At 38.1% G+C, this 24,148-nt stretch overlaps 1 protein-coding gene across 2 annotated transcripts; it reads left to right on the forward strand.

The window, feature by feature from the left end:
• The first annotated feature begins 300 nt into the window (after window positions 1-300).
• Window positions 301-23,922, forward strand: plcd3b (phospholipase C, delta 3b). 2 transcript variants are annotated; one of them, XM_088284159.1, is made up of 16 exons: window positions 301-547; window positions 5,448-5,503; window positions 6,111-6,222; window positions 10,513-10,741; window positions 11,951-12,080; window positions 12,171-12,396; window positions 13,759-13,960; window positions 14,758-14,902; window positions 15,339-15,491; window positions 16,732-16,875; window positions 16,949-17,102; window positions 19,924-20,040; window positions 20,241-20,419; window positions 20,582-20,717; window positions 22,286-22,435; window positions 23,538-23,922. In XM_088284159.1, exons 1-16 carry the CDS (start codon window positions 457-459, stop codon window positions 23,651-23,653), a joined length of 2,340 nt encoding a protein of 779 aa, XP_088140285.1. In that variant the 5' UTR covers window positions 301-456; the 3' UTR covers window positions 23,654-23,922. The 2 variants fall into 2 exon arrangements, with proteins under 2 accessions (XP_088140285.1, XP_088140287.1); XM_088284161.1 differs by lacking the exon at window positions 20,582-20,717.
• Window positions 23,923-24,148: the final 226 nt, after the last annotated feature.

Raw genomic sequence — 24,148 nt, forward strand, 5'->3', positions numbered from 1 at the left:
AAGTCACAAATTATTTCATTAGTTGCAAAATTAATTAAATTGAACAAAGCACAGGTCAACATGAATTATGTTTGCTGAATCGTGAACTTCTTTATCGCAATAGTCCATATACTAGTTTTGTTTTGATTATTTCTTCGAAATATTGATTAGCACTAGCATTACTAGAGTTAGTATATCGTATTATGTCATGTAGGTTTTACGTGGCCTTTATGAAATTTTATGTTGAGGGTGATACATAAAGCGCGTTGCTGGCACTTGACATTTGCTAAATATAATATACATACAGTACTAATACTAAATCTTGTTGATGTGACGTCAGCAAGGAGAAGGTTGGGACAATGCGTATTCGACTGCCCCAGGATAAAAAGTATGCGTGCTGAGCAAGAAATATCCAGTGTACAGCAGTGACGGAAGGGAAGCGGGATTAAACAAAAGCGAAGCCTGCTCCTAAACAATATGTTGGGAAATAGAAGGAAAGCAGCCCCCGTGCGTAAGAACGGGAACGGGACGTCCGATTATAAAGCCATCCATCCGCTAAGGAGTCTAGGTAAGACTTGCATGTGTGTTGTTCGCAAACTCATGCTGCAGATATTGGTAATTGGTCGTCAGTCATAAAGACCGTTATTTAAAAAGGGGGACTTGGAAGCTATTCATAGAAAATAAATGTTTTGTCCACCCATCCATTCTAAAATTATCAAATGCAATACAAATCATGCCCCGACTATCTTGACCTGCATCAGTTACCGACAAGAGGAAAATGAACATTTTATTTAACATTTTATCTTTTTGGACAGTGCAGAAAAGGCTGGGTTCGAATCTCGGCTGTGATGGATGGATGGATCGATCACTTGTGATTTGAATGGTATTAGCATGCATGCAGACCATTTTTGCTTCGTCGTTCAATCGATGTAAGTGAATAGAAGAAATTTGTTGGTTTTGTCAAGTTCGGTTTTCTATCGATTAATTGCATACGTTGTATTTTTATTTTATTTTTTCTTTTGAAGCGACACGTAAACGTATTGAAGGTCTACTGTGACGTGCAAGAAGCACTGTCTATAATTTTCTCTAGGGTAATCAACTACAGTACACATTTGTGGTCAACTACTCTCCACTCTGGTTATAACATGTGATCTCCATGAGCATATGTGAGTTATTATGAGTTTTTAAAGTGACTTCACCTCAAACCACCAAACGTGTTCCTCTCATCCTTCCTTTTCATTTGATGTATGTTTAATTTAGGTCTCTCTGGTGAATGCAGGGGTGCAGATGCAATTTTGTAAATGGATCGACAGGGTGCAAGCCTCTCAGAAAATAATGTAACATATATAAATCATTGTTGTCCGGCGGAATACTCGTACTGTCAAAATGACAACTTTACAGGAATTGAGGGGGAAAAAATGCCAATCTATTTGAGTTCCCAGGCACCGCTTCGTTCAAGTAGGGCTGTCAAAATTAAAGCGTTAACTCTGAAGATTTATCACCCAAAAAAATAACTCAGTTAACTCAGTTTGATTTACTTAAAAGATAATCAGCATACTTTGAAAATATTGCACCATATTAGCTGTACATATTTGGCGTATCATCAAACAAACAAAACAAGTGACCACTGGGCCGTGCAAGCCAACACTTCTGGAGTGTGGTGCTTGTGGGCAGTTTTGAGAATTGTTTCCAAGAAAAATGCCTTATAAAGATATCGCCTTTTAGATCATATTCAATAATCATAGCAAGCTACGAGAACAGTCTTTGAATTAAACATACTTCATGTGATTTTGTATTAATTCCAATATATTATTCAAGTAAATATCTGTTACAAGCTTCCTCAAAAAATTGTAGTTGAAAAATGCGATTGATCGGCATTAATCATGGAATTTTTTTGTGATTAATTAGTTTAAAAAAATAATCACTTGACAGCACTAATTATAACATTGCTATTGCACACTCACATTTACTACCTAAAAAATACATTCTATCGCTAAATTAATGCTGGTATTGATTAGCTGGCAAGGAGTTAAGGGTGTACCCAAGATCATGTGAAGGCCCCACCATGCAAAAAGCATTTGAAAACATCCCAAACGCAAAAGTGTGTCCTACATCATGTCCACAAACACCTTCTAGATGGTCTAAAGACATGAGTGATGCAATAAATAAAACAATGAGCCACCTAACCACATCTATTAAGTAGATATTAATATGAAACGGCGACTTCCTCCATGACACACGATCTTCTTTATGCAACGTAGCAACGCATGGATCGATTTTAACCTAACGAGCCAACTTAAATGTAGCGAACATTACTATTTTAACTTGTCTCAAAAAAAAAATTCGACGGGCAACAATTAGGCAACATGTTTCCGCAGAATGAGAAAACCAAAGTTGATTTAAATAATTTTTTTAAAACTGAGCTTTTATCATGGATATTACGTCTCAAATGCATGTGGCCACATAAAGAAAAAAATATATTTGATGATTTGACACCTTTTTTTTTGCCTTCAACATAATACACAGGGATCACATCAACGCTTTTTACATGCTGTCCAATTTTTACGTCACTCCAAATATGCGCTGGGCGCATTATGGGCTGGGCTGGAAGGACAATCAAAAACAATTACCCTTTTTTTGTGTGTCTCTTGTGTTGTGTTAAGTGCCTGGGTCACATTTTGGTGAATTTCAACTTTCATTGCTATGTCCATTTAGGTAATTATTTTATGTAGTGACATTAGAGGTGAGGAACTCCGGGTTAATTTTAGGCAGCTCGGTTCCTGCGAGGCAGCTAGCTTCTATCATCGGCTAAAAAAAGCACTCCTCAGTCCTCAGTTATGATGCACATTGTCTACTAATCACTTACATTCATAAACTTTGACTGCAATTTAAACCTGTTGGCTGCTCAAAGGCAGCGTTGCCTGGAGGACCCCAAAAAAATGTCTTACTACGATATAGGCCATTTTGTATCGCAATAATGATGTACAGTGAACCCCCGCTACTTCGCGGTTCACCTTTCGCGGGTTCAGTGCTTCGCGGGTCTAAAAAATATTCGGGAGCATTGTAGTTTTGGCGAGCGGCACAAGGGGGCGCTGAAGCGGTTAGACGGCGGGCGTGCGCCGAAGAGGAGAGTAGACGAAGAAGAGAGTGGACGAAGAAGAACAGGTTCCCCCGGACACGATTGGTGGCGACGGACACGATCGGGGGCGACATTTTGCTTCGTTCGGGACCGTGCGTGAGCTCCGAAGGAGACCGGCCGGCGTGTGTGGCTGTCAAGCCGAAGAGAAACAACTTCCGCCTGGGCACTCGCGCGGCGACATTTTGCTTCGTTTGGGACCGTGCGTGAGCTCCGAAGGAGACCGGCCGGCGTGTGTGGCTGTCAAGCCGAAGAGAAACAACTTCCGCCCGGGCACCGGCGGAGCGCGAGGCTGTCAGTTATGAATGAATAAATGAATAAATAAATAAATGAAGAATGCCACCTTTCATTTCACTGTCATGATCCGTGCCTGTCATGCCGCGTGTGTTTTTGTTTTTTCAGCTGTGTGGGCGTTCCTCCAGCGATCGTCTCGCGCCATGTCGTCAGCTGCTGCGAGACGCGCAGATTACACTGACTATATTGTGATAATAAATATCTTTGTATCACCACCTTTTTTCCCGGGTCTGCGTTTGGAGAGTCCTGTTCAATCCTCCAGTTCTGCTGGAGGATCATAACATTCACAGGGCACACCGGACGGCGTACCAGCAGGTAAAAGTCGAAGTAATTAAATAAATACAAAAAGAAGTAATTGAATAAATACAAAAATAATGGCTGGGGAATAAAAAAATAATAAGTTTTAATAATTTTTTGTTATAACATGAATTTCACTCTCTCTCTACCAGTATATATATATATATATATATATATATTTTTTTTTTAAGCATTTTTGAAGGTGTGCTGCTACTTTGCACCTATATATATTTATATATTTATATATATATATATATATATATAGGTGCGAAGTATATATATACACAGTGTTTTTTTTTTTTTTGAAGGTGCGACGCTACTTCGTGGATTTTCAGTTTTCGCGGGTGGTCTCGGTCCCCATTAACCGCGATAACCGGGGGTTCACTGTACTACGATATATTTTCTGTTTTTCTCTAAAAATATTATACAACATACTTTGACAGCTCACCTTTTCTGACTTTATTTTGAAGTGACATTAAACCGGCCTGTATCGAATGAGAAATGCCTCCAGTGTGGCTACTATATAAATTGTAAAATGTAAACAGAAGCAAAGTACCTTTATATATTTTTGCACAAATTTTGATTTAATAAAATAGAAATGTATCTTATTTATCGCCATAAAGGTGAGGTGATGGAGGCTGTGATTACTGAATTAGGAGCAAAACTGCAACCCTGTTAGCAAGTTGTAGTAGCCAGCTGAAGCTCGTTGCTATCGCGAGCTGCCGACTACCTGATCATATGTGACATAAGCTGCCCAGCGAAACTTTTACAGACGTCTGCCATGCAATTAGCATAAAAATAAAAAATTGTGATTCTCAGTTTTCCTTTTCTTTGTGGTTTGATAAATAAAAATAAATAAATAAAATAAAAATTGCTATTCTATTGAGAGCATTTTTTTTATTTCGTTAATAACTCTTAATAATTACTCGTTTAATATAATTTTATTCTTTCCCAAAGCAGTGGTATTCTTTGTTTGCATTCATCCACCTCGTTATTTATTCATTCTCATTGAGTCCTAGGTTTAATTTTGCGTTGGTCGCGTGATGCAATGTGCCCGTTGTCACCTGGCTGTTGGGATGGAAGGAAAAAAAAAACATGACATTCTCACAGCAGCACATCAAAGTTTGCCCAAGAAAAAAAATCTAAAACACAGGGTTGGCTTTTGGGAGCGGATCCCTTTGGAGCCAATGAAACCAAAATTGAGCAGCCCGGGCATATGGATGATGCATTTGTTTGAAGAAGGGATGGCAAGGCCTTCCACCCTAAAAATATTGTTGCCACAATGCCGTGGAGCTCTTTTGGAGCTGCAGCCACACAACATTGTTCAGGTTCATGGTACTATGACAAAAAGAGAAGTGTGTTGTTATTTTGATTATTTCTTTTATTTGTGTAGTTTTTGGTCATGACTGTTTTCTAACAAGAAAAAATAAATATTTGAAGGCCACCCAAATGGAAATTGTTGATGGGCCTTTTTCAATCTTAGATCGCATTGTCAAGTGTGCTCGCACTGCGCAAAATGTAATACTTCTTGTGCCTTGGGCAATTTTTCGTTTCAGTTTTCCATGAGGCATTACTGATTACGTTTTCGGCATTATGTTTGGAGCCCCTGAAATATATAAGTAGTAATTATGAATACATCAATTCATAGAGGTTAATTTGAGGAGTAGAAATTGAGACACTTCATGCGTACTATGTCATTATTTACATTTCCTGAGCAAATGTTGCTTTTTTTTTCTCATAGGATTGCAGGATGATGAAGATGTCAAGTGGATGTTGCAGGGCTCCAATATGGTCAAGGTACGAGGTATATTGAATGACATGATGGCCAGTATTATGTGTTGCAGAACTTCAGATTTCAACGCATTGACCATTGAGTCAATGTTGAAAAGCGTACAAAACAATTTTGGGCTGGTTCTCAAAAGAGCACCAGAGGTTTTTCACTGGTGCTCATATTTTTCCTGACCCACCAACCTCACTGGATGAACATGAAGCCACACATGACTCAAAATTAATTTTCCTAATGACATACCCCGTACGCTGCCACATTTTTGCAGAGTGTACATAATCACTGTGACATGTTCCGTGCTCAGTGTGCTGTAACAGGCCACTGTTAATTTTGGACTTGTTTCCTGATCTATTCTGCTCAAGAAAAATGCCAAATAGCGCAGTAAAGTACTCCAAACCCATCTCAAGTTTATTACAGTGGTGAGTGTGACCAGTTAAAATTCCACAAACACAAATTGGTTATGATTCATTCACTGATTTTGGTTTGTAACATCAGTGAGAAGGCAAAAAAAAAAAGATAATTAATTCCTTAAGTAAAAGGTGTTGCAAATTATTCTTATAATTTAGCTGTACATAAGAGAAAAAAAATAACTAATCAATGAATCGTTCCTGTGTAAAGGTCCGATCACCTCATTGGCAAAAGCGACGTACCCTGAAGCTGCTGGAAGATGGCGTCACAATTTGGTGCCAGTCCCGCAAAACTTTCAGCCGCGCCAAGGAGCAACAATCCTGTAAGTGGTTTGCATTTTTACTCCCTACTTCTGTTGAGACATGTGTTGGCATGCTATTAAAAAAATACAAACAAAAAACATATTTTTTTCAAGTGAAAAGCTGGTGAATTTGTGATGATTTGTCACTGGTAAGACACACAGCATTGTGTCCATAGTGATGGGAAAATGAAGCTTCATGAAGCACTTGTGATATTTTTTATCCTTTAGATAGTGCACTTGGTTTAAAGATGAAGTCTAATGCAATGGAAATTTATTACGTTTCCACTACATCTTTAAACCAAAAATGCCAAATAGAGGAGTTAAAAATGAGTATTAAAAAAGTACTTCATGAAGCTTCATTTGTCCATCACTAATTTGTCTGTATTTATAAAGAAAAGAAAAGGAAAAGTTGTTAAATAAACAGCCCTTAAAAGCTTCAGGGGAAAAAAGAAAAACAAACAATATTCCAAGCACAAAACATTCCTGACAGATAGAAATTTGAGTCAGTAATAATTCTGAAAATTCAGTACAAATATATATATTATTATCAACATTATTGGACTGACATCTCTTCTTATTCCTGCCACTGTTTTATTTCAAGGCTATTTTAACATTATTTATCATTATAGTTATTGTCCGCTTGCTGTGCCTGCAGTTTATGTTGGCTGTAGTGTTTTAGGTGTCTGTCGTCATCTTTTGTTGTGACAGAATGTATGCTAATGCAGCAATGTTGCAAACTTCAAGACAAATTATCCTTTACGATTAAAAAAAAAAAAAGAAGAAAATCCTGAACTTTTCAAGTAGCCCATGTCGACTCGTTCTGTGAATTCTTTAAATTTAGCTTTTCACATGGTGTCTATTTTAGTTCCGTGTAATTGGTACTTTCTTCATTTCTCCTTAGCTGACTGAAGGGCAAGGGCGGTGTCTTTATTATAGAGTCTCCAAGTTGTATTTAAAATGTTCAATGTCAGCTGATTCCCCCCCAAGAAAATGTTCAAACATTGAGGTCAAACATTGAGATTAGAGGGCATGCCGTCACTTCTGCTCTTATAACCCGCTTCGTGCTCTATAGTTACTCAACAGCTGAAATACCAGGTTCGCTTCACTCGACTATGGGAGGTCTAAAATTGTTACAAGGCCTGATGTAGATAGAGCTTTGAGGGTGCGCTGTTTACTATATAAAGTGCACTCCACAATTACCGGCAACCCTGGTAAAGAGTCGTTAAAGATAAGTCTTAAATGTGTTTATTTTTTTAATTGCAGAAGAATACAACTGACTATTATAAAAATGGTTCACAGAATCAAGGAGCTATAGAGGACAGTGCAGAGTAGAGGATCCAGGTTGCTGGATGATTTTGAGACTCTTTCTGTATAATCTATATTGAGAAACAGTCTAGCAGAAGATGAATTGCTGTTCTTTGGCTAAAGGGATTGTTGAAAGTATTAACACCAGGAGTGCTAATAATTATGGCAGATATGATTTAATCTAAAATAAGTATTGCTTCATACTTTGCCCCCACTAAAGGAATACACTTTATTGATTTGTTTTCTTTCTTAGTTGTTTTTTTTCACATTTTTTAACAAAATTCAAAATATGCAAGCAAAAAGAGTATCAAATGTGCAGGTGATGTAGAAACCCCTTACGGGTTTATAAAAATCCCACTCAAGGAAATGGAATAAAATGTAAACAAAATTACAATAACAATAAAAATACAAACAATATAGTGTAAAAATCAACAAACATGAATCTACCCATTTAAAATATTATTGAAACGTTAAGAGAACAACAAAAAAAATAGATCACTTAACAGGTTACAAGAAAATAAGTTTCTTCATCACTGAATCTCTATGACATCAAAAAGCTTCCTTGAGTTTCATCCAATATTTAGATAAAAATAAAGAAACGGATAATAAAATGCAAATTTGCATTCCATAATGTATTATAATGAAAAGTGCCCCCGAGATGTATGATACATTGGAAGGTAATACTTGAATAATGATTTTCTTGAGAATTACAAAGGAAAAATGCTTGAAAACTTCGTGGCATGGTTGGATTTTCCTCTGGTTTAAATTTCCTATATGAATAAAAAAATGCATTTATTTATTATTCTAATTATTTATTATTAAAATAAGAAAGCATCTTATCCCAATTATGATGGGCACAGATTTTCCCTCAAAAGTAGATTAAGATTGTTCAAAGATCGACCTGGACAATGTGACGGAGCAGCTCCGTCAATAAGGACAGCACAGCACAGCATGGTCCCCGGAGACACAATTGCGCACACGCATGCACCGCACATTCCCATACTGATGCATTCAATTCCATCCCGTGTAATACATACGCACCCACCTGGCACCACATCAATACCACGTCAGTCACAGTTTTAATAGAGCGACCGAGGGTGCACACTTGGTAGTTTTATTATGAATGGAAGCATACATGGACACACACGCACGCACGCACATTCAATTGAACACTCACCAGTCACGAGACGCGGCAGAAAACAGACACGACATAGAGGAAGACCAAACAGCGGGGGAGCTTCCGCGTTTCTTAAATATGTTTGTTTCGCGCGACAATTATGTCAGCTGATGCCCAAGGGGAGGGGCGAATCGTATACGTATATATATATTTTTTTTTTATTTAATTTTTTTTTAAGCATTTTTTAAGGTGTGCCACTACTTCGCACCTATATATAAATATATATAGGTGCGAAGTATATATATATATATATATATATATATATATATATATATATACACACACACGTTTTTTTTTGTTTTTTTTTTAAGGTGCGACGCTACTTCGCGGATTTTCAGTTTTCGCGGGTGGTCTCGGTCCCCATTAACCGCGATAACCGGGGGTTCACTGTATATAGTAAGTTGTTTGGAAAGAGAGGAATGAGAGGTGCTGCAGTGCAGGTAGTACTGGAGAGCGAGACAGTGACGCATTTTGCAACGTAGCTGATATGGTAGTTGTGGTTGAACTCCATTCAGTGGTTTTGTAAATATATAGATAGACACCCTTATTTTTGTAAATTACTATATTGTCACTTTTTGGGTTTTTGGACTTTTGGGGGACTTTTCTCTGTGTTGCACTTTGGAAGGGCTGCACAATAAACATCACTGTTGCACATATTCTGGCTACGCCATTTGTTTTGGAGGAGGTCGAAAAGGAACCCGCGACAGACAAGTTCAGAAAATCCTTAAAAATTGTTTCAAAAAATGTTGAATAGAAAGCATAAGCAGGTGAATCACAACCTTAAGAGAGTGGCGTGATTTAAGAAAAAAAATGGAAACCACATGTTTCCGAGTGTTGCAGGTTGAGTTGAGCGACAAATTAAAAAAAAAAAAAAATAACAACAAAAAATATTAATTTCGTCCATCTAATCACAGGTGTCAAACTCAACGCCCGGGGGCCAGATCTGGCCCGCAACCATATTTTATGTGGCCACAAAGGGAAAATAATGTGCGTCAACTTCCTGTTTTTAGCTCATTTTCTTCACTTTTACAACATTGAGATATGACATATTGCCATTTATTTATTACCAATCCTCCCCTTTTAAAATAAATTGAAGAATTGTTGAACTTTACTTACTGGCTTCTGATTTCAAAATTGGCTTTCCATCACTTGGTTGTGTGTATGTAATAACGTAAGGTTATCAAACATTTATACGGGTCCACAGTCGTAACGGCCCTCTGAGGGAAACCGTAGTAACTATGATGTGGCCGTCCACAAAAATTAGTTTGACACCTCTGAAGTGCTAAAATGTTTTCAGTTATTAATCTTATGCCACACAAGCTGACACAAGTTGGATAATTGCACAACAATACAGAGAAGTGAATTGTATAGGTACATAGTTATGATTATGGATATTACTAATCCAGGAAGGAATATACCAACAACAACACACCTGTAATTATTAATTAATAACTATTTAAACGCCCCAAAAAAAAGAAAAAACCTCAAGGCATGTGGGGTAGTGGATACGCCGTTAAACTAAACAAGCAGTTTATATTTTGAGCCTCATCAAAACACAATGAACAACAAAACTGAGAATCACAGATTTTTAAGTTCTTCCAATAATTGAACAGTTGAGATGTCACAAAAAGCTTTGCGCAACTTGATACTGATGATTTACTCACACAGCATGATCCTGAGGAAGAGTAAAAATAATGAGATAAGATGATGCCAAGCAGGGAGTTACTCTATCTGAGCATGTAATGATTTCTCTGATGGTAGCAAAGATATAGAATTTCTAGCAACTATTCATTGTTTTTCATCTTTTTTCATCCCCCTCACTCACACAGTCTCCATCACGGAGGTGGAGTGCGTATATGAGGGATGCCATTCGGAAACATTGCGGCAGATGCTTGGCGCAGTTCCTGAAGGCCGGTGTCTGACGGTGGTCTTTAAAGGTCCCCGAAAGAATCTGGATCTTCTCTGCCAGAACCATGAAGAAGCTTTTCATTGGACCCGCGGCATCCGGACACTGCAGGAAAGAATTGCCAACATGACCCAGAAGGAGAAACTTGATCAATATCCTTTGCTAAATCTTTTATTGGAACTCATTAGAATGTGGTGAGAACATTCTTTCTGGTTGGTGTGCATCACATATACATTAGTGATAATTACCACATTTACATGCACACATTTAAAAACCTGAAAGGAAAAATTCTTCATGAACACACCTCAATCGGAATATTCAAGAACAGGGGTGGGCAAACTTTTTGATTGTCGGGCCACAATGGGTTCTAAAATTTGAATGAGGGGCCGGACCAGGAGAAAATGGATGGAATGTTTTGGTAAACTCACCTCATCTGAGAAAAAAAAATACATTTAATTTTTAATGAGAATGAACAAAAGCATTACACCAAAATATATGTCTTTGACACCCCACAGAATTTAGAAAATAAAACATTAAAAAGGTTTTTTCACTTAATGTTTTTAAAGTTCGGTGGGCCGGATTAAAACGTTTAATGGGCCGCATGTGGCCCCGGGCCATAGTTTGCCCGCGCCTGTTCGAGACCATTCCGATCAAGGTTATATTCCGAAGGAGAAGGGTGGTGGTATATCTTGATTTTATCCCATCCAAGAGCATGAAAACACTTTTTCAAAAATGTCAAAACAAACTGGTTTTACTAAATTCGCCGGTGATGTCAGTTTTTGTTATTTTGGTCGTTTTTGTGCGCAAGACTGAACTGAAAAGTGTGGTCTGGAGGTTACATTGCACAGCTCCATTAAAGTTCAATTAACGAAACAAGACAAACTGGAAAATTACACAAAATAACGCTTACGGTTAAAGTAGAAATGGACAGAGTGAACTCGCGACGTTTTTTTCCCTATTTCCGGTATATTCGGTCAATCTGCACATGTCAAAACAGTTCGTTCTGATAGGAAGTGTGATGCATGAACATGCAAATTCTAATTGGATCGGTATTTTTAGTTTTCATGACAACAGTGCATCTGATCATAATTTTAATCCACACTCTCATTGGATTAAAGAAATTTTGTCCATGTAGATGTTGCCAATGTTTGTTAGTTTGGTTTCAACACAACCCTTCCAAATATCGACGCTGGGCACTTGACCCCGCCCTCCGGCTGCGATCTTAGCATCGTTACGGCCTCAACCCTGCGGCCTTATTCTTAAAAATTGTCGGCCCCTGACTCCAGGTTTTTCAAATATCATCTGCTGTGTAAAAAATAATCTGCCTAGAATGTGACAACTTCCTTGATCATAAATGTCACCTGGATTCATGCTTACCTGAGTCGCGCTGATCGGAATCATGACGATAAGATGAGCTACGATGAAGTGCAGACATTGCTACAAATGATCAATATTGACTTGAGTGACCAATATGCTCGTGAACTTTTCCAGGTGCGTATTATTATTTCACATCAAATATATTCTTAACACAGATCATGAAAGGTTGTATATATATCTTACTGTCAAACGATTCTTGGACAGAAGTGTGACCACTCAGCCGATGGCCGATTGGACCATGAGGAAATTGAAGTTTTCTGCAGAGAGTTGTTGCGGAGACCTGAGCTGGATTCCGTCTTTATGAGCTATTCTTCCAATGGGTGTGTCCTATCGACGGCAGATTTGAGGGATTTCCTTCACGATCAGGGGGAGGATTCATCATTCACACATGCCCAAAGCCTCGTAATCACCTATGAACTTAATGAATGGGGTATGCTGCCTAACATAAAATTCATATAATATGCGTTCATTAACACTCCCGTCAATTTGAGCCATTATTATTACACCGAACAACAGCAGATTTTAAAATGTGATGGCTTTATGTGTCCCTAAACGATTTTTGAAACAAATTTAAAAAATATATTTTTTTTTCCTAGCATAAAAACACTAATTTGAGTTAGTTGTTTTTAGGTATGCGAGTGACAAGGCACTCGTTTCCACCATCAACTGGTTGCGAGTCTGGTTTAGTTATGGCGACTCATTTTAGATTTGACAATTTCCAAATTACTTTTTCATGTGGCAAAAATACTTAATAATACCACCAGATGGTTAGGGTCAGAAAGTGCTGGAACTAGCGTAGGCTAGATTATTTATTTATTTTTTTTTATGTAGTTAATAAATCTATAAGATTAATGCAAGCAGATAATAAAATACACATTCACTTTACTTTATTCATATAGCGCATTTCACAACAGCAGGAGCTGTAACAAAGTGCTTTTCACATGGTGTAATATAGATTAGCCTGAGCGAAAGTTTGTAATTGTAAACACTTGCAGTTTTATAGAACTAAATAGTTATTGATATTTATCTGTTTCCAAAATATTGTGAGATATAATTAGCATGATCAGTGTCTTTATATAAATGAATATCATCAAAAATAACACATAACTACTGCTGTCAAATTTTTAACTAAATCGCAAAAAAAAAAATCCGTAATTAATTGCGATTAATCACATTTTTCTATTACTATTTTTTGGAAAGCTTTTAACGGGTATTTACTTAAATAATCTTTTAGTTAATGTAAAATCACCAAATATGAAGTGTATTTTAAATCAAAAACTGTTCTAATAGTTTTTTTTATCCTTGAATACGATCTAAACAGTCATCTTTAAAGGCATTTTTCTAGGAAAAAATTCTCCAAACTTATATACAATTATTTCTGCTTCAAGCACCACATGTGCAAAATATGTACAGCTAACATGGTACCGTGTTTGAATTTGGCTTTGCAAATTATTTTTGGAAAGTAAATAAATACAATACAATACAACTTAACTGAGTTCAAATATTTAATCACGTGATTTTTTTATATTAATCTTGAATAAATGCTTTAATTTTGACAACCCTAATAATGTCATTTTACTGAAGTTATTTGAGCAAATTTGTGACTTCAGACGTCCAATTAATTAGTACGCAGGAAGTAGCTTGCCGTTTCAAAAACTGTCAAAACCACCATACATCCCCGGCGCATTTCCAGTTGAACTATAAAAATTAAAATAGAATTGATCAAATCGCGTTGATAAATGAATTCTCTGTTGCCGTGTTTTGTTTTGTTTTTGTCTTTTGCCCAACACAGCTCAGAGGAACCATTTGATGACACCTAATGGTTTCACCATGTACATGCTGTCCAAAGAGAATTCCGTGTTTGACCCGGAACACGGTCGGGTTTATCAAAACATGAACCAACCACTGGCACACTACTTCATTTCCTCTTCCCACAATACATACTTGACAAAGGATCAGCTGACTGGAGAGAGTGGCGTCGAGCCATATATCCGGTAAGAATGAAAAGGAATCCATTGTCCTCTGAAAGTGTATTTATAGTGCCATAAAAGATAAAATAATTTTTTTTGCACATCACACATGTTGGCTTTTAAACTGGTCATCTTCTTCTTTGGCCCAGAGGCCAGAATATCCATGATTTCCAAAACAAAAATGTGGACTCGTCAGACCACAGCACACTTTTTCACTGTGTGTCAGATGAGCTTGTGCCTGGGTGTTATCGATATAGAGGGATGCCACTTGAAATAACCTTATTCTTCAAAATTGTGTTAACGTCGGTCTTAATAGGTCAGAGCTGGTGATTTTCAAGGGGAAACTATCCGAAGTAGTGACTTTTTAAAGACTTAAGAAATCGCTCCTCCAGCCAACTCTATGGTGTGCCGGCTCAGCCGGTACTACAAAGGATAACGTTTATGCATTAGACCAGATTTAACCAGAGGTGACCATTTTTAACGCAGATTTGTCAAGATACTCTGAGTCTTTTGATTATATTTTGATGAAATCCCTGAATTCCTAACAATTGCTCACTGACAAAAGTTGTTAATATCTTATCAAATTTTGTGAACCTCGCCCGAGTCTCGCTTGTGAACAACTGTGCCTAGTCGTAATGCTCATTTTGATGCCAGTCATGACACTGCCATGTTTCCAAACAACCTGTTCACCTGTGGAATATTCCAAACGTGTTTTTTGAGCATTTCCCAATATTCAGATTTTGCTAAACTGCAGGGTAAAATCTAAAGTCACATTTCATCATTTAGACACATTCGTAAGTAAGTGATGTGTTTTGTTTTAGAGCCCTGAATCATGGTTGTCGCTGTGTGGAGTTGGACTGTTGGGACGGTGACAAAGGACAGCCAGTCATCTACCATGGATACACACTCACCTCCAAAGTGCCCTTTGTCGAAGTTATCGAGACAATCAATGAGTATGCATTTAAGGTAAGGACAAAATGCATTTCCAGTCAGGATAAACAATGCTGGTGCTAACCTGTTGCCCTCCCCGGTGAACATTTTTTTTCTCCTCTCCCGCCTTGAGCATGTGAAGCTTGTTGTGTCAATGATTTGGGTAGATACATTAGATTGCTATCCGTCCATTCTCAACACTACTCATCCTGTTCAGGGTTGCTGGAGCCTGTCACATCTGTATTCGAGCGAAGCAAAAACACCCCAGCTCTGTCGTACAAGATGGTTGTGATATGTACATGGTCTCGAACTATCAAGCCATCATAGCTTAAACTGAAATGTATCCTTGTGGACATTGGTCAATGTTCAATTCATGTAATGTTGCATTTTACACTATTCAACAATGTTTTTTTTCTGTGCCCCGCTCTCTTTTCTGATCTCTGATTTCCCACTTTGCTAAATCATTGTGTAGGCATCGTCATACCCTCTGATCCTTTCCTTGGAGAACCACTGCTCTGTGGAACAACAGGCAGTGATGGCTCGACTCCTGCAGAGCATCCTTGGAGACAAACTGCTTACCAAGCCCATCCGCGGCCTCTATTCCAACACACTGCCTTCACCGGAAGTATGTTATGTAACAAAAAAAGGCCAGGTTGAAAATACAGTGCTATTGATTTAAACGAAGCTGGAGCCTCACTTTTAAGTTTTTGTAAATTCCAGGTGTTATTCCCAGAAACAGTGTTTCAACTACCTTTCTTTCAACAAGAACATAATCCAATAAATGATTAGACAGTAAAATATAATACTGTGGTTAAGATAATTACAGTACAGTCGTTCAACTAGATAAGCACACTGGCAGCCTTCAGTGAAGTCCGATAGTCCGACTTGAATAAATACCCCTCTTAATACCATCCTTTATGACACCTCGGCTGGACAAATAATATACAGAAACACACATATGTACTACTGAGTGTTAAACGACCTAGCTCCTCTTGAAAGGTCTGTCTTGAAAATGGCCTCGCAAGTGTATCTGCAATTAAATTCACACGTTTCCCCCCTTCGGCCATTGTGGTATAAAAAGCAAGAATATATTTTCGATTTTCGAACGGCCGCCAGTTATGACTTTCTGTTGTGTTGATTCCGCATAGCTCTGCCCCCTTACAAGTGAGTATCCAATCACAGAATGCGATCGCACCTCAACGTGACGCCAGCGAGAAGCCCTTACGATTATCAACTTGTGATCTGATTGGCTATTGCAACTGTCTATCAACTGTAAAAGCCCCCTTGAGACACAGTACAGACGCCCACACAACTGTATTCGGAAGGCCTCGGAGGAATAGTGCGTGCTAATGGTATTATGAAATCTGCCTAACACAATTAGCTAGCTGAATTCTGATTGGATAAAAACTCTAATGTAAAATTTCAACACCAGGATATAATAATACATCAATATGAAGATGATGATTATGATTTCTTGATTATGTTAGGTCAGTAGAGAAGGATCTTGACCGCCCACCCACCACTGATTACGCATTCATTAAACACATGAATTGGCCTTTTGAAATGTATTTTCCGAAGTTGTTTTGAAAATAATAATTTTCGAGTGATTTTAATAGTAAAATTTCTCACAATTATTTGATTTATTTTATTTTATTTTTTTGTTAGCGCTTTATAACAATGTGACAAGATTTCTCGAAAATGTCGAAATATCACTTTTTGGGGCCTCTGTGATGGAACAGCAAACCACCCACTTGAATTTAACCTGGGCATATAAATTCCTGTTCAAAATATGAAACACAAGGGTTGGACACATTGTTCCTGTGGGTACTGTGGGGGTAAGATGGGGTTGTGTGTACTGTTTGCAGGATCTTAAGGGTAAAATCCTGCTTAAGGCAAAGAAAGAGAACACTGCAGAAGAATGCACGTCAAGCTCGTCAGACCTCAGCTCATCAGACGATGAAGCCAACCAATCTGAGCGAAGTACCCATAAAAAGAAAAAAGATGACAAGGTCTAAAGATGCCATTGTTTTTGTCTTGGTGACAATGAATTGGGAGTGACCAATTTGCTTGTTGTGACTCTAGCCAGTGGTGTCTCAGATGAGTCCAGACCTGTCAGAATTGGTCGTGTACACCCGCAGTGTCCACTTTAAAAGCTTTCAACACGCTGCCAAAGCACCACCAAGCCACATGTCGTCATTTTCTGAAAGTGAAGCCCTCAGACATGTCAAAGACTCAGGTATTGTATACATTATGTATTGAAAGTTACTTACTTGTGTAACAATTTAAACACCTACAGAAGATTTGTAACAGGTACTTTATCTTGGCTGAGCATCTTTCCAAAATCATGTTTTCTTTATTATTTAATTCATTAACATGTACACATTATCAATACTAGCATGGTATGTTGCGTGGCAACCTAGTTAACTCTCAAATTAACTTATTCACTGACAGCCTCGGTAAGATGAATGTACTTTTTGGCTTCAATACCCCGTCAATGCCAGTAAATGAGTTAAGTTACCTTCAGACTTCACCGAATCACGCCTCTTTGGTCGTTGCGTACATGTTTTCAGGTTACGAATGGTCAGTGTCTTGCAAGTTTGCAAGAAATGTGCATAAAAGACATCACGGCGTGTGTTTTGCATTGTACAAGGGCCCCGCCTCCTTCAAAATGGTGGCTCCCCTGGTAGTGATGCCAATGATGACGCACCGTGCATAAGTGCTGAGCGCCAACGGGTGAATATGGACTAAATATGCATGCAGTAGTGTTAGTATGAACATTTTTAGTTATTTAAGCAGAAAATACCCAATGTTGTATGCGCAAGTAAAACTTTTTCTTTTTTAATTTTCTCGATTACTGTCAAACAGAAAATAAATGCACAAACAGGGTGTTAAGTAATTTTCCAGGACCGCTGGAAAATGGAATCAGGACTCTTTAAACGCAGACACAGGAGGATGGATTTTGCAAAGATATTTATTTTTACAAAAAGACAATATATATAATAATACGCAAGACCGAAGAAGTGCAACAAAAAACGTTGGTGGAAAAACTCACACCAGGGGAATAACGACGGGAACGAAAAATGCTTGCAAAAGGCAAGGAACAAAAGAGAACAAAAATCGCTTGCCGCAGAAGGGCAAGGAAAGCCAATTAACGAGCAAGCTCAACCGAGAAGATCAATAAACGAAAAGAGAAAAACACTTACAATGAACGCGAACAAAGTACTCGGGATGCAATAGCGAGGTGTCTAGTAGGGATGGGTCCAGCGACACTGAGGCGTCGATGCGTGCGCCGAGCTTCCAGGGCAAACCCTGTGTCGGTGCGCGTACTGCTTTAAGAAAGTCACGTGACCACTACCGGAAACGTGTCGACAAAGCGGTCGCGCGCCAAACTGTGTTTATAAGGAAGCGCATCTGTCAACAGGATGCACGCTCAAAACAAGCATCAAGTTATTGGCGCGTTACTCTGCGTTAAATATCCGCAAGATGGGAGACGTCACTGGTAAACGCAAGTTTTCTGCCGTGTGCGCACTCAGACGTGCAGCGCCATATGTCAGCAGGACACGTTGCACGTACGGAAACCCGCTCTTATACTGGAAGTCCATGGAGGCAACGTTCCCTCACCTATTTATATTGGCCACACAGGTGTTGTGCACACCGGCCTCTTCAGTGCCTTGTGAGAGGATCTTCTCAAAGGCGGGGGAAATTGCCTAAAAAAAAAAAAAGAAATAGACTGAATAACAAAACGCTGGAGAAACAATTTTTTTTTAAAATAAAAATCTTTAATTACAATGAGTCCATTGTCATTCACAACACTTTTACTTAGGCATTCAGACAGATTTTCATTAATTTATCAACTGCGTCTCGAATATCAAAGATTTTTTTATGAAAGTATGTATATGTAAAAATAATGTGAATGCAAATGCCTAATCAATGGAATTGGATAAAAATAGTTTGACAGATCAGTGTCAGACAACCCTGTCAAATGTTTCCTGCAAGTCCACCAGGTGTCAGTATTTAGCAACACAGTGTCAACACAGTGTGTCACTGTGTCGAAACGATACAGGATGCCTCATCTACCCATCACTAGTGTCTAGTAATTCACAACTTGGAACCATGAGCAAGAGGAATCTTCCGACGCTGAGTTGTCAGCGTGGAGTGCTTAGAATAGATAGTGCAGTAATCAATGACTTGACAAGTGACAGGTGGGCGCGTCTCTCCAGCCATGACGACATGAACAGGAACAAGGCGCTGGAGGGAAACGCCCCCACTCCAGCTGGGCAAAAATAAAACAAAAACATGACAGGACAAAACGGACCATGACACAAGGGAAGTGGCTTTGTGCATGAAATCAAATGAAGAAGCATGAAAAATCTTACATTGTAAATGTAAGGCGACTTTATGTGAGGGCTAGCAAATTAAAAAAACAAAATCTGCAAATCATTGTAATCCAAATGTAAAGTTCATTTTTTAGTTCCTGGATCTCGATAAGTCTATTGATTTAATTCAGTGTTTTATTGCAATAAAAGTCATTGTGAGTGAGTTATTCATAACCGGGAAATACGCCGATGAATTTGGATGGCGATGCTTTGTTGCTCTTGGAAATTAAAACTCAATTGTTTTTAAAGACTCATTCCACACTTTTTACTCAAGACTATGAATGCTGTCATATTGCGCAAAAACGCAAAAGGGTAAGATGTATCATCCCCAAAGGATATGAATTCACAGCGTTCTGTGAAAAAAATCCCATTGGGAAAAAATAAATGCTTGCAGAATAACATATCGCTGCTGTCCTGTGAAAAACGCGTCCATTTAAAATTATTTTTTACAAAATTGGACATAAGTGGTTAGTAATTGTGCTAATATGATATAAACAATATTTACTTGAATTAAAAAGATATTGGAAAACAGTACATAATGCAGTGGGGAAAAAAAAGTTTATTTGTGGTTTACATATTTGGTGCTTTGTCGCAGTGAAGTGAAAACACTTGTCCGTGGTGTTTCTTTCAATTTGTATATCTGACTTGATGGATTGTGTTTCTTTTTTTGTTCCCCTCCAGGGATGCATTTTGTGCGTCACAACAGCCACCAACTTAGCAGGGTCTACCCCTCAGGACAGCGACTACAATCTTCCAACTATAACCCTCAGGAAATGTGGAATGGAGGCTGCCAGCTTGGTAGGACCTCTAAAAATTCAGTCGATCAAACCAGTCAAAGCATTCAAGATATTAAAGCATTCTGAGGTCTTATGTTTATATTTTTGTTTCAGGCTTGTATTAAACACACCCAAAGCTAAATAAACCCATGTCCCAGTGTTTGGTTTAAAAAAGTTTTCTTGACAGCGAAATCAAACGCTGTTATGTTGTTTTCTTCCCAGTGGCTCTTAATTTCCAAACTCCTGGGGAACAGATGGATCTAAATAGAGGCAAGTTCTTGCAGAATGGTCAATGTGGCTACATTCTGAAGCCTCCTTTCATGTGCCAGCCAAACACCACCTTTAATCCAGAGAATGTTGGTGGAGGTCCTGGCCATGCACCTGTTCTCTTCACTGTTAAGGTGAGAAAAGAATCATACCAGCTGTGAGTGCCAGTCAAAGCACATTTTTACAGCGCCCGTCATAAATTCATCATAAAGTGATTTAATTACCGTTTTAAAGCAGGAGGGGTCAAACAATAAGTACCTTATTCCACAGATTAATTAGTTTATTAATTATTTCAGGTTATTTCCGCACAGCAGCTCCCTAAGCAAGAGAGGAACAAGCCTTCAGCCATTGTGGATCCTCAGGTTTGGGTTGAGACACATGGTGTTCCAATTGATAACAACAAGAAGAAAAGCCCCCACATCCAAAATAATGGTATGTAATTGAGAAATATGCTCATTACTGAGGGTGGGCTCAATGGGTCGGCATTAGTGCTACTGCAATATAGTGGTTTAGATCCTATTTGGCAGCCAAGCCTTAGTTGCTGGTGTGCCACAAGATTCAATCTTGGGGTCCCTGCTTTTCTCATTGGAGTGGGCGGCTGAGGCTTAGGAGGTAAAACGGGTTGTCCAGTAACCGACGGGTAGCCTGTTAAAATTCCGCTGTGTCCTTGGGCAAGACAATTCACACACCTTGCCTTCAATGTCACTCACATTGATGTTTGACTTGGGGTGTATGTTTGGTGGTGGTCGGAGGGACTGCATACAGGCAGTTATGCTTCCATCCGTTACTTTTAGTTTACCACCAATCGAGCAGAAAGTTGTGAGTGCATGAATAATGTATTCATTGTGAGTGTCTTTGGGTGTCCAGAAAAGTGTTATATAAATTTGATGCATTATTTTTTTTTATTATTATTATTATTATTGTTGTTGTTGTTTGTTGCCCCTGAGTTCCATCTTAAGAATGCATGATATTTCCAGTCACTGCTATGCTTATGACAGTCAAATCTATGTCTTGCTCACCAAAATGAACACATTTTGTTAAGGCCATTTATGTCTGGTTTGGAGTAAAGCAAAGCTTTGAAACTTAATGAACGTCAATGAAAAGAAAAAAGATGTTATGGTATGTGGTCCCTATGGCCCTTGTACAGCTCATCCTGTTGACTTGGGACCCCTGGTGTATTATCTAAAGCAGGCGTCGGCAAACTACAGCCCGGGGGCACATGCGGCCCGTTAAATGTTTTAATCCGGCCCACCGAATTTGAAAAAAATTAAATGAATAAACCTTGTTAGTGTTTTATTTTCTAAATACTGTGGTGTGTCAAAGACATATATTTTGTTGTAATGCTTTTGTTCACTTTCATTTAAAATTAAATGTTTTTCTTTTCCTCAGAAAAGGCGCGGTTACTAAAACACTCCATCCATCTGCTCCTGGTCCCCTCAGTCAAATTTTAGAACCCATTGCGGCCCGCGAATCACAAAGTTTGCCCACCCCTGATCTAAAGCCAACAATCTCAAATTTGCATTTTAAATTGAACTGGCAAATTGGCACTGTTAAATTCTGTTTGTTTTATTTTAGGCAACTGGCTAAAGTAAGGCCTTTTCTTTAAAACTGCTCTTCGAAAGAGTAATACATACCATCAGTACATCCTGGCTGGATTATTGTAATGCACTTTATTTTGTAGTCAGACGGTCCTCCATCAAACATCTCCAGTTGGTTCAAAATATTGCTGCACTCCTCCTGACTTTAGCTCGTAGGAGGGTGCACATAACTACAATTATGGCCTCCCTTCACTGGCTCCCTGTAAAGTTCATTTTTAAGATTCTTATGTCTTTAAATCTTTTGATGGTCCCACACCACTCTCTGTCCATCTGTAAATATCACCTTAATGCACTTTTTTTTTTATTCTTAGGGCTTACACTCGAGAAGCAGATTTCAAATTGTTTCGTAAATGTGTGTACATGGATGTGAGTTTATCTGTCATTCTTCTATCATTGTTTCAGGTTTTAACCCACAATGGGACTGCACCTTTAATTTTACCATTCATGCTCCTACCCTGGCTCTTGTTCGCTTTGTGGTCGAAGATCATGATTATACTTCAAGCAATGACTTTCTGGGACAATACACACTGCCTTTTACAAGTCTCCGCACAGGTACAGTAATGTGTGCAAGTACTCACTTTTCAGCGACAAGTGTGCGTTCATTGAGGTCAACTGTCATTTGGACCAAGAATGGGACGTAATGTCATCTCCTACCAGGAGTGTTTAGCATTCCAGATCTTTGCACCCAAGAAAAACAGCATTATGGGCAGCGAATATCCCTTGGCGATCACGTACTTACACAGAGCACAACATAAGAAGACAGCCTCTTCTGATCGTAAAAAAAAAAAAAAATGCCTCATGTACATAGTCTGATCAACGTGCATGAAAACCGTTTTTAACGCGCGTTCGCCTCACGTCCATGGCTACGTTTATTTTCTTGAATCCGATTTGAATTCAGAATAAACCTATGATCAGATGCAACTGTTTTCATGGACACTAAAATCCGATTTGTACTTACGTGTTCATGCGTTACACTTTCAATCGGAACAAATTATTTTGACATTAGATTGACCAATATACCGGAAATAGCAGAAGAGCATGTCAACAAAACATCTGTCCATTTCTACTTTAACCAAAGTGTTATTTTGCGTATATGTCCCATTTGTGCTGTTACGTCGAGATAATACTTCCTAATTGAGCTGCAAATGTAGGAGTTCAGTTTTACGCACGCCACGTCTTTCGCGCGCTCTGCTTCTATGAGTAACCGGGAACAACAGAATTGCGTATACTGCCATCACAGACATCCAATGTGAAATAAACCATTTTCATTTTAAATGGGCATTTACACTTATTATACCAAATATAGCAGGGGTGGGTAAACATTTTGATTGGTGGGCCACAATGGGTGCTAAAATTTGGAGCAGATGGATGGAGTGTTTTGGTAACCTCACCTCATGAAAGAAAAAAAAATACATTTAATTTTAAATGAAAATGAACAGAAGCATTACAACAAAATATTTGCCTCTGACATACCACACTATTTACACAACAGTTTATTCATTTAATTTTTTTCAAGTTTGGCGGGCCGGAATAAAACGTTTAACAGGCCGCGCCTGAAGTATAGGGTTCATATTAGACATTTTTTTTGTACAATTACTTTTAAATTAAATAAAAGAGTTGCGTCTCCTAACATGCAATACTTTGGCTTTTACAGGTTATCGCCATGTCCGACTGCTCAAGCAGGATGGCTCCAGCCTTTCCCCCTCCTCACTCTTCATCCATGTCAAGATCAGTGACAGTCAGAATAGCCATTCCAAGTCATCCAAATGACCGCCCTGAACATCTCATGCGAATAAGAGCTAATTCCATTCGTACCTCATTGAAGCATCAAAACAGGAATTGTATCGCTTTTAAAGCAGCACAGTAATTGGTCAGAAGTTATATTAGAGGTACTTTGGAAAACATACAAAACGGGGGGCGTTCGTTAGAGTTCGTCCATTAAATTGAAGCACTTTCTTTAGTATAATACAAAATTAATATAAATACTATAATTAAAAAAAAACTAAAAAGCTTTGAACTGCTTATATATATATATATAAATATATATATATATATATATATATATATATAATATATATATATATATATATATATATAAATATATATATATATATATATATATATATATAAATATATATATATATATATATATATATATATATATATATATATATATATATATATATATATATATATATATATATATATATATATATATATATATATATATATATATATATATATATATATATATATATATATATA

The sequence above is a fragment of the Idiotropiscis lumnitzeri genome, chromosome 20 (assembly GCF_059441095.1).
Source record: "Idiotropiscis lumnitzeri isolate Australia: NSW breed Sydney's pygmy pipehorse chromosome 20, RoL_Ilum_1.0, whole genome shotgun sequence".
Lineage (NCBI taxonomy): Eukaryota > Metazoa > Chordata > Actinopteri > Syngnathiformes > Syngnathidae > Idiotropiscis > Idiotropiscis lumnitzeri.

Coding starts and splice junctions, on each gene's coding strand:
- plcd3b (XM_088284159.1), top strand. CDS start 457: ATGTTGGGAAATAGAAGGAAAGCAGCCCCCGTGCGTAAGAACGGGAAC. Junction 14,903..15,338: donor TCAATGAGTATGCATTTAAG/GTAAGGACAAAA, acceptor ATCATTGTGTAG/GCATCGTCATACCCTCTGAT. Junction 20,420..20,581: donor CTGTTCTCTTCACTGTTAAG/GTGAGAAAAGAA, acceptor TAATTATTTCAG/GTTATTTCCGCACAGCAGCT.